The sequence below is a fragment of the Tupaia chinensis genome, unplaced genomic scaffold (assembly GCF_000334495.1).
Source record: "Tupaia chinensis unplaced genomic scaffold, TupChi_1.0 Scaffold000567_1, whole genome shotgun sequence".
Taxonomy (NCBI): Eukaryota; Metazoa; Chordata; class Mammalia; order Scandentia; family Tupaiidae; genus Tupaia; species Tupaia belangeri.
Window position 1 is genome coordinate 2,963,227 of NW_006160080.1, and position 10,070 is coordinate 2,973,296.

The 10,070-nt window shown below is 37.0% G+C and overlaps 1 protein-coding gene across 1 annotated transcript in view; it reads left to right on the forward strand.

Annotated features, from left to right (window-relative positions):
- The first annotated feature begins 291 nt into the window (after nt 1-291).
- The window catches only part of CDKL5 (cyclin dependent kinase like 5), a 143,212-nt gene continuing 133,433 nt past the window's right edge, over nt 292-10,070 (forward strand). Inside the window, 2 exon segments of the mRNA XM_027775474.1 lie at nt 292-517; nt 3,894-3,928. Of these exon segments, the coding sequence (XP_027631275.1) occupies nt 454-517; nt 3,894-3,928 (99 nt within the window). The 5' untranslated portion in view covers nt 292-453.

Here is a 10,070-nt window from a genome sequence, read left to right on the forward strand (position 1 = left end):
TTATATTTCTTTTTGTTTTTTGCTCATGGAAATTAGGTGGTTAAAATACTGTTTCCAAAAGTTCACCTGGAGTTCCCTCCCGCCCCCGGTCCCTTTCAGTGTGGTTCAAGTACAATGAAGTTCATTTGTGTTTGCTCTAATTGGGTTCTTTCTCCTACTATTTTTAATTTCTTTAAATGTATAGAGCATTAATATGTATTTAAAAGAATTGTACTAACTATAAGGATGGGTATTTAGAGTACTGTACTATAAAACTTATGGCTTTTAATTGTGTTTGTTCTTTCAGGGACTCATTTCTTTCTTCACTGTTAGAATGAATATGTAAAGTTCCTGCCAACCAGTGAGAATTGCTTCCTTTGGATAGTTTTTGTTCTACTTACTGCACAACTGTTTTGGAAGTTCCTTTTTTGGTGCCATGTTCTGTGGCTTGCATCAAAAGAGAGGTTTGTCTTCATGAAGATTCCTAACATTGGTAATGTGATGAATAAATTTGAGATCCTTGAGGTTGTAGGTGAAGGTAAGTTGGAACTTTCTCATTTCTTGAATTTTTGAGCAATGTACAGTTTATATCCATGGCCAAAAAGTTACTAATTCAGATCATGTTAATTGAACTGTACCAATTCAGATGTATGTTTAAGAGTAAAAATATTAAAAATAAAATTAGTCTTAAGCTATGTTGGTTTTACTCTCCAAGTGGAAGTTAGTAACATTAAAAAACCCTATAACATTTAAAGTCCAGAATTTCTTTTTCTCCTTTTTAATAGCCGGCATTCATGTGTGCTTGCCAGAGAGAGACAGTGAGAGGAAAGGGAGCAGGATGGGGAGAAAGCATCCCCAATGGGACGTGGTTATGCTGCAATCCCTCCTCCTTTATTTCTTTATCCTGTCAGGATCGGGGGCACTCATGCCGACATGCGCAACATGTTTTTCAAGCCACCAAGACAGGGATTCAAACTGCATCATTGATCATGTGGGATCCAGCTCCCTTAACCATTAGACACAGAGTGACCCAATCCCACATTTCCTAAGACTACCTTTGTGTGATTCTTTCATTAGTAATCATGTTTTCTTTAGCATGCATTTTTCTTTTTGGTTGCATTTTATTTTTACATCAGCTAGATTTACTTTGAATAATTTAAAATTTATTTGTGTATGTTACATTTCACTTAATACATGGTAAATAATGAATAAGCAACTTCTGTTTCTTTGAGAACGACAAACTACATTTTGCAAATTCTACAATTTGGTCATATTTTAGCATCTCTAAAATCAGGATGTGTCTCATAATCAGCAGCACTGCATGGATTAATTGAACATATTTTTCTTTTCTGGAAATACATAAAATAGTGCTTTCAACCAGTGATACTGATTTGATAAAATATGGCAATTCATTTTTCATAAACTGACTTCTAGAAAAATGATCACCTCTTCCAGATTTTTCCTGCTTAGTAATTTTTGCCCTTGACTTAACGAAAACTTTATGGAAATTTTGATAAATGATTTTGTTCACAGGAAATATGTAATTATAATTATAGGTTTTTTTTTTTTTTTGGAGAGGTTTTCGCTATAGGGCGCGTGCGCTCGCCAGACAGACAGAGAGAGACATAGAGACAGAAAGCAAGAAATCACCCCCCAGGGAGGATGGTCACGCCGCAATCCCTTCTCCTCCATTCTCCTCTCGGGATCTTGGGCATGCACCCACACGCGCCCGGCGTGAGTTTTAAGCCACTGGGTCTGGGACGCGAACCGCGGTCGACTACGTGGGAATCCAGCGACATAGCCATTACGCTAACTGCTGGTTCCCTATAATTATAGTTTTTTAACATTTATATCTTTAAAGCGAATGTTACAAAAATGTTTTATTTCAGAATTTTAAAATTAAATTTTAAAAGAAGTTTTAAAAATGTATCTATGTGGACAGCAAACCTGTTCAAGGTTTTAATATTCAGTTGATAAATTCTTTTCTAATAAATTCAAACAACTAAAATACAACAATTAAAAATAGAGAGTTTAATTGGGTGCTTGTTTCAAAGTCTGAAGTTGAAATGATACAAAAAGAACGGGCCCTTCTTTTAGTAGTCAACTCCATTTCTTTATTGATTTTACTTATGTAAATAAGTTTTATTCTCAATGTTTTTATCTACTTTCTGTTCTACAGTAGCTGCCTTTTTTATTTATTTTATTTTTCTAAAGTATTGCATTTGGAGACTTACACAGTAAAGCTGCTGACTAGGGTAGGCCAGCACACAGGGTATAACAAGGGTGGAATGGTCCATATTCTGGGCCTGAGTTTTTCTGGATCAGAACCTTGGTTTTCTTAGTATACTTACAAGTGATTATCTTTGCAGAGATTGGCTTGGATGAACCAAATTACAAGACTGTTAATATAAATCAGAATTTGTCAGCATTAAGTTGTAAGCAGAACCATTGCTATATATATTCTTATTTGTAAACCACCTCAGATGATTTTTGGCTAAAATTGATGTATCAAAATTTCCATAAAGTTATCATTAAGTCAAGGGCAAAAATTACTAAGCAGGAAAAATCTGGAAGAGATGATCATTTTTCTAGAAGTCAGCTTATGAAATATATATATTTCATATAAAAATCTGTCACGCAAAGTCTACATTCCTACAGCCTAAATAGAGCATTTTCACCACACTGGAAAACTGGCATAGGCAGGTAAATGAGGATTAGCTGATTGCTTAGTGATTGGGGAGTTAAGTTGGATGGTTATAATGACTGGTTCCATCCTAATGATGATAATGAAATTCATCCATCTCCACCAAAACAAGAGAGACGGGCTCAGGTCCCTGGGACTCTATGGGATACGTTTTCTAATTTTGTCTCCCTGAAGTCCCCTTCTCACAGATGCATGCAGGCTTTGCCTGTCTGCCAATGTCCATGCTTCTGTAAAATGTTTCTACAAAGCTCGATGTCATACATTATATTTTTATTGTCTTAATTAGATTTTTTACATTATAACATTAACCTTAGTTTCCTGGGTACTTTGTTGTCAACTCTCTGTTCTGCCTCTGAGGAAGTAGTTTATCACCTAGATAATAGGCCGACTACTCCAAACCATAGTGATGAATCTCATCAAAATACATCAAAGAAAGTGAAGTACTCATAACCTATGTCCTTGGCCTGAATCTTTATTTATGGCAAAAAGATAACTAACTCCTACTAGTTATTAATTGGAATGCTAAAACCTGCATTATTTTGCCAGTTAGAACAGACATTCCAGGGGCTAGTAGTGGTACAGTGGTTAAGGTGCTGGACTCCCACATGGCCAACCACAGTTCAAGTCCTGGACCTGGAGGCTTGCTTTTCTCAATTTCCCTTTCTCTCTCTCTCTGGTCAAATTAAAAAAAAAATCATAATAACAAATAATATATATATAAAGAACAGACATCACAATATCCTCAAAAAGGGTTTCAGTGTCTCCTAGGACAGATAGCATATTAAGCAGGCTCTGTGCTTGAACTTACTATTGTAAAGTTGTTAGATCTTAAGTTTTAAGTTCCTAGAATCTTTTAATTTTCCACTTTTTCTCAAAGTTCTTATGGCCAGATTTTGTCTCTAAAAATGTTTTAGCTTAAATTTAAAAATGTCTCAAGTGAAATTTTATTTAAAAAGAGAATTTAAAAATACTTGTTTGGGAAAATGATTGTCTTTAACAACAGTTTTTCCTGGGTTAACACAATAGTGTATAAAATATTCATGTCCTATTTGTATGTGCCTTATGGCGTTATCACTATAGAACATTATCATTTTAGGAATCAATATAACACATCTTGATAAGCAATGCTCTGTAGCAGAACTTTGATTTCTTTAAGAGCTCTAGTTTATATATATTCTACTGATTGTTTGCTTTTTTTTTTTTTTAATAGGAGCCTATGGAGTTGTTCTTAAATGCAGACACAAGGTAAGTACATGGTTTTTAGAAAGAAAATATGTGTATCTGTTTAACTGTTTTGAAACCAGCACTCTGTGCCTGTGGGCATATAATTAAAACTCTCTTGTTATGATGATGATTATGCTAATGAAGCAGAATTAGTATGTGAACCCAGAAAAAAAGACTCCAAGTTGAACATCCGTGATTTGAAAATCTAGACTTCAGAAAGTTCCAAAATCTGAAACTTTTTGAGCACCAAAGTAATGTCACAAGTGGAAAATTTCACATCGGACCTCATGTGGTGGGTCACAGTCCAGACAAAAACCCAACACAGTTTATTCAGCATCCCTAAGGAAAAAGGATAGCCCCGGCCCCTTTCAGCTGTGGTATCTCTTTTTTTTTGCATACATCCAGATTTTCCTATGCAAGCATGCCCAATAAGGGTAATGAAAGGCACACGTGCAGCCTAATTACACCAACAGTAGGTTCCCCACGTGGGGACAAGACCGCCAAGCAATACTCTTCGTGGTTTTGTTTTTTTGTTTTTTTTTGGTCTATTCTCTGTGGTGAAAGATATTGTTGAAAATGTCAAAAAGGCCTGCACATATCTGTATAAGACACCAAACATGTAAAGACATCTTTGTTTCTTTGTTCCTTTTTTTTTTGGAGAGATTTTTTTTTGCTGTAGGACATGTGCGCTCGCCAGAAAGACAGAGACAGAGAGATAGAAAGTGAGAAATCACCCCCGGGGGGATGGCCACACTGCAGCCCTTTCTCCTCCATTCTCCTCTTAGGATCTTGGGCATGTGAGTTTAAGTCACTGGGACTTGAACCACAGTTGACTACATGGGAATCCAGCAACATAGCCATTACGCCAACTGCTGGTCCCAAGACATCTTTGTTTCTGATGGTTCTATGTATTTAAACTTTGTTTCATGCACAAAATTATGAAGACTATATATTGAATTGCTGTCAAACTGTGAATGAGGTGTATATGAAGCATAACTGAATTACATGTTTAGACTCAGGTCCTGTCCCCAGGATAATCTATGTACATACAAATATTCCAAAATCCGAATGAAATCCAAAATCCGTTACACTTTTGGTCCCAAGCCTTTTATATAAGGGGTACTCAATCTGTACTTTGATCATGGTTAAGTAGTCATTAGCTCTTTGCAGTCATGTTATTTTCTCAAGTAACTTCACATACACATATATGCATGTATGATATGTGTATTCCATATAATACGAAAGCTGCCTAATTGGAAGAGAGAAAAGGTGGTAGGATAGGCTGACAAAATCAAGATAGTGACAGATTTCATTTGTATCCAAGTTTTTATGAGCAAGGTGTTTCGTTCAGTTTTTTTTTTTTTTTTTGATATAGATCCAGTAACTTAGATTACTTGATGGATTTGAATCCTGATTGTGAAGGGTAGTAGATAAATGTCTGATTATGGACCAGAACTTGGGATAATATTGTACAGTTAAGATTACTGGCTATAGTTGATCACCCTTGACATCTTTAAATGAAGCTTATTATAGATTATTTGACTATGATAATAGTCTCAAATTATTCGGGGAAGTTATTTGAAGTTTCCATAGCTGTTGCTAAGTGATGAGTATGTTTAACTCAGAGACTAACTTTAAGATGGTAAGTGTTGGGACCAGCAGTTAGCGTAATGGCTATGTTACTGGACTCCCATGTAGTCGACTGCAGTTTGAGTCCCGGACCCGGTGGTTTAAACTCATGCCGTGCACATGTGCGTGTGTGCCCAAGATGAGAATGGAGGAGAAGGGATTGTGGTGTGGCTATCCCCCCAGGGGGTGATTTCTCGCTTTCTGTCTCTCTTGTCTGTCTGGCGAGTGCGCACGCCCTATGGCAAAAACCTCTCCAAAAAAAAAGAGATGGTAAGTGTAAGTGTTGAAACTGTAACAATTGCAATTATCAGGTTCAGATTTTTCTGTATGATATACCTTGTCTGAGTAATAATATTTGGCCTCATGTTATTTTTGCATATTAGGTTGTTAGGAAAGTCATGACACTTTCCTAATGACCCAATATAATTTAAGATCAAAACCTTAAGTTTTCCTTGGGTATTTTATAGTGATATAATTTACATCTGGGCTGAACTTAGCAATTAACCCAAAACATTTAAACTCTTGATTAGCAAGAATAATATGTATATGTATGTATGTATGTATATGTATGTATGTATATATGTATACATGTATGTATATACACACATATGTAAAATAAAGATATAATTTTTCATTCTTTTTATTTCCTGTTGTACAAAATACTATCTGCCATTTGGATTTAAACTTTCATGACAGTTCATATAGTTTGGCATTTTAGATCACAAATCTCTTACTTTAATGCAGTGATTTTTCTATTATTCTTGAAATTGGATATTTGAATTATGTTATGTTGATGATAGTTATGTGAAGATCTCTTTGCCAGTAACTCCTCAAAAATGCTTTGAATACTATTGGTTCTTGATTAAGGATGATTAAGAATGTAAAATAATTTAAAGTAATAAATGTAATCAAAATAACTTTAGCACCTTGAACATTTTGTTGAGAAATACTAATGCAGTTCGAAATGAGATAAATGGAAAGCTCACTAATGAAATGCTTTGCTTTTAAATGAGTTACCTTGAGTTACAATACATTTATTAAGCTTGGGAAAAAATTCCTGAGTGGATATTACTTAGGGAAAATTGGCTGTTAGTTTTTAAGTTATATTTGACTGTTTCATGAACAGTCATCCCTTGAAGTCTACAGGGGATATTATTTTAGGACCCCAGAAGATCTAAAGTCCTCAGATGCTCAAGTATCAAAACGGATATGAGGGCCAACTTGAACTCCTATTATACCACGGCTCTGTTCATACTGCCGAGCAAAAGGAGCTTTGGTTCTTAATCTCGTGTTTTGAAATCAAAAGGCTTCTGAGACCTGTACATATCTCACGTACACATACTCATGTATGTATACATAGATGCTATATATGTGTGATATGTAATTCAAATTATGGCAAGATATTTTTCTCCTAGGTTTTGTCATACTTTGACCTGTGACCCTTATACTTCGTCTTGACCTTATCTAAGCCTTCCACCTCTTATGTGAAAATAAAGTTTATCAGTTGGATATATTGTTTTTATCTTTCCACCGATTTGTTTGTTAAAATATTGTTACACGTGACAGTAGTGCCAGCAAGATGGGCCTGTAGTGAAGGTGAATGAGAGCGAAATCTCTGATCTTGGGAAACCAACTCGGAGTGGGAACTCTGAATCCTATGCGTGTAGAGCATTTTGAGTTACAAGGCTATCTAAGTCATAGGTTCATTGCCCGTGGATGTCTGAAGAGATAGGAGCAAAGATACTTGAAAAAAATAACCTATGAGGTTGCTGCAAATGAGATTCTTTTTAAAAATTGTTCTTAAATTCTTCCTGTAAAATTCTTTTTGCTTCCTTTCACTAAATGAGGGACTCATAGCTCTCTTGGTATTGTTGCTTTTTTTCTTCATGTGTCTTAAAAGATAGCACTGGATGGGAAATTTAAAGCATAATTTAGTGCCTAACTCAAAGTAATATGAAACTCTTTTTAGCATTTGCAGCTGTTAGTCACTTAGAATTGTTATAATATATCCTTTTCTCAGCTAAAATCAGACCTTCAAATCTATACCCTTTTATCCAAAAATAGGGAATGTGATGCTCTTCATAAGATTTTCACTTTAGGAGCAAACAAATGCATTACTGCGAAACTCATGTCATAGGTAAAAGTGTATATAATCTTCCTTATTGTACCCATTAGATATAAAATCAGGCCAATTATTTTAAAATTACCCATTTATTGAAGAGCGAAGCTGCTAGGTGGCATGGTGGCTAAGGATGCTGCACTCCCACATGGCTGACTGAGGTTTGAGTCTCAGACCTCGTGGCTTGCTTTCTCACTTTCCCTTTCTCTCTCTCTCTCACTCTGTTCCTCTCTGGTCAAATTTAAATAAATAAATAAATAAATAAATGAAGATAAATAAATAAAAGATTCTTCAGAAAAATTAGCGAAGAGCTTATAAAATGTGTAAATTATATCTGTGTGATTACTTGTGCATAATTTGGGTATCATTTTAAAAAGATTTGCTGTGCAAACCAGCAGGTGGTGTGGTGGTTAAGGTCCTGGACTCTCATATGGATGACTGCTGTTCAAATCCCGAACCTGGCGGCTTAAAAATCACATCGGGTGCATGTGCATGCATGCCCCAAATCCAGGAGGAGAGCAGAGGAGAAGGGATTGTGACATGGTTATCCCCGAGGGGTGATTTCTCACTTTCCCTCTCACTGTCTCTGGTGAGCACGCGTGCCCTATGACAAAAAAAAAAAAATCAAAAAACAAACAAAGAAAAAAAGATTTGCTGTGGGTATTTACATAGTTAAATAATTCTGAGCAATGGTGAATTTGAAAAGATACGATAGAAAGTCACCGTTCTAGTCTGTGTACTACTGCAAGAGTTTAGAAGTCAAGACTATGAAGAGGCAATATAGCTTGTCTTTTGTGACCATAATATGGCAGTGGGCTATTCCAGACCAAAGACCATACTTCTTAACTTACTGAAATAATATTGCCATTTAGAAAAGAAAAATAGATCTAGTACTGTACCGTCTTTTTCCTTGCCAAAAAGACAGAGACAGGGACAGAAAGCAAGAAATCACCCCCCAGGGGGGATGCCACGCTGCAATCTCTTCTCCTCCATTCTCCTCTCAGGATCCTGGGCATGCATGCACACATGCGCAGTGTGAGTTTAAGCCACTGGGTCTGGGACTCGAACTGCAGTTGACTACATGGGAGTCCAGTGACATAGGCAACTGCTGGTCCCGTGACTGCTTCTGTTCTTTTCACATTGGCGGCTATATGAAGACTCTTAGCAGTGACTGTTAAACTTTTATTTATGACTCTATGACTCTTCACGTTTGGAAGATGTCCTAGTATGTCCCCATGGATATGTGTGTGTGTGTGTGTGTGTGAGGAAGAGGGAGAGAGAAGGAGAAAAAAAACCCCAGTGGGGTGCGGTCATGTTGCAGTCCTTTTTCCTTCATTTCTCCATTGTGTTGGGATCTTGGGCACGCACACATGTGCCTGGCATGTTTTTCAAACTGCCAGGCCTGCCTTGTGGGCTTTGACTCCCTTAAGCATTAGACTAGGTGGCTGGCCCGTGTGCGTGTGTGTGTGTGTGTGTGTGTTTAATGAGAGAGAGAGAAATTTTGACCAGGTCTCACCACGTTGTGATCCTCCTGCTTCAGCCTCCCATTTAGCTATGATTACAGGTGTGTGCCACTGTGCCCATTATTGATTTGATTTGCATGTCCATCTCGAAGTGCCTATGAGAGGGGAGGCATGCATGTTTTACAGCACACTTTTCTCAGCAGAAGCCAAAAAGTCATACCCACAACAGTGCCCACAAGATAGGGAGAATTGCATGGGTCGAAATATAGTGATTTGATTGGAACTTGAGAAGGAGAGGTTGGGCAGCCCGACAGAGGGTTAGGAGGCCATGTTCATTGAACCTAGGTCAGGGAAGTGTTGATTCATGCAGTTCTTTTCTTGTGGCTGGGGTTGATTTCTGAGAAGTTTTTATTTGTTTGTTTTTAAATAGGAGGGGACATATGCTCTTGAGATAGGTAATTATATAAACCTGTGAACAGTCCAGTATCAGGGTGTACCTCCTATAAATAATAACATTGACTTAAATTAGAGAACCAGCAATGTAGGATGCAGAAAGAGAGCTGTTGCAGGATAGCAATGACTTAGTCCCTATGTAGACATTAAAGCTGATACCAATCCTTGATTTTGGTGAGCTGAAAGCATTGTACCATTTATTTGGCTAGAAGACTTACCAAGTTGTATAAATTTGTGGGGAGAAATAATGAGTTTGGCTTTATTAATAAAGAGTAAAAATGTCAGCACAGTATAAAGCCTGATATTAATAAATATCAACATATTGAACATCTATCATATATTAGACTACTAGTTTTTTTGGGGGGGAGGTTTTAGCTATAGGGCGTGTGCACTCGCCAGACAGACAGAGACAGAGACAGAGAGACAGAAAGCGAGAAATCACCCCCCAGGGGGGATGGTCATGCCACAATCCCTTCTCCTCCATTCTCCTCTCGGGATC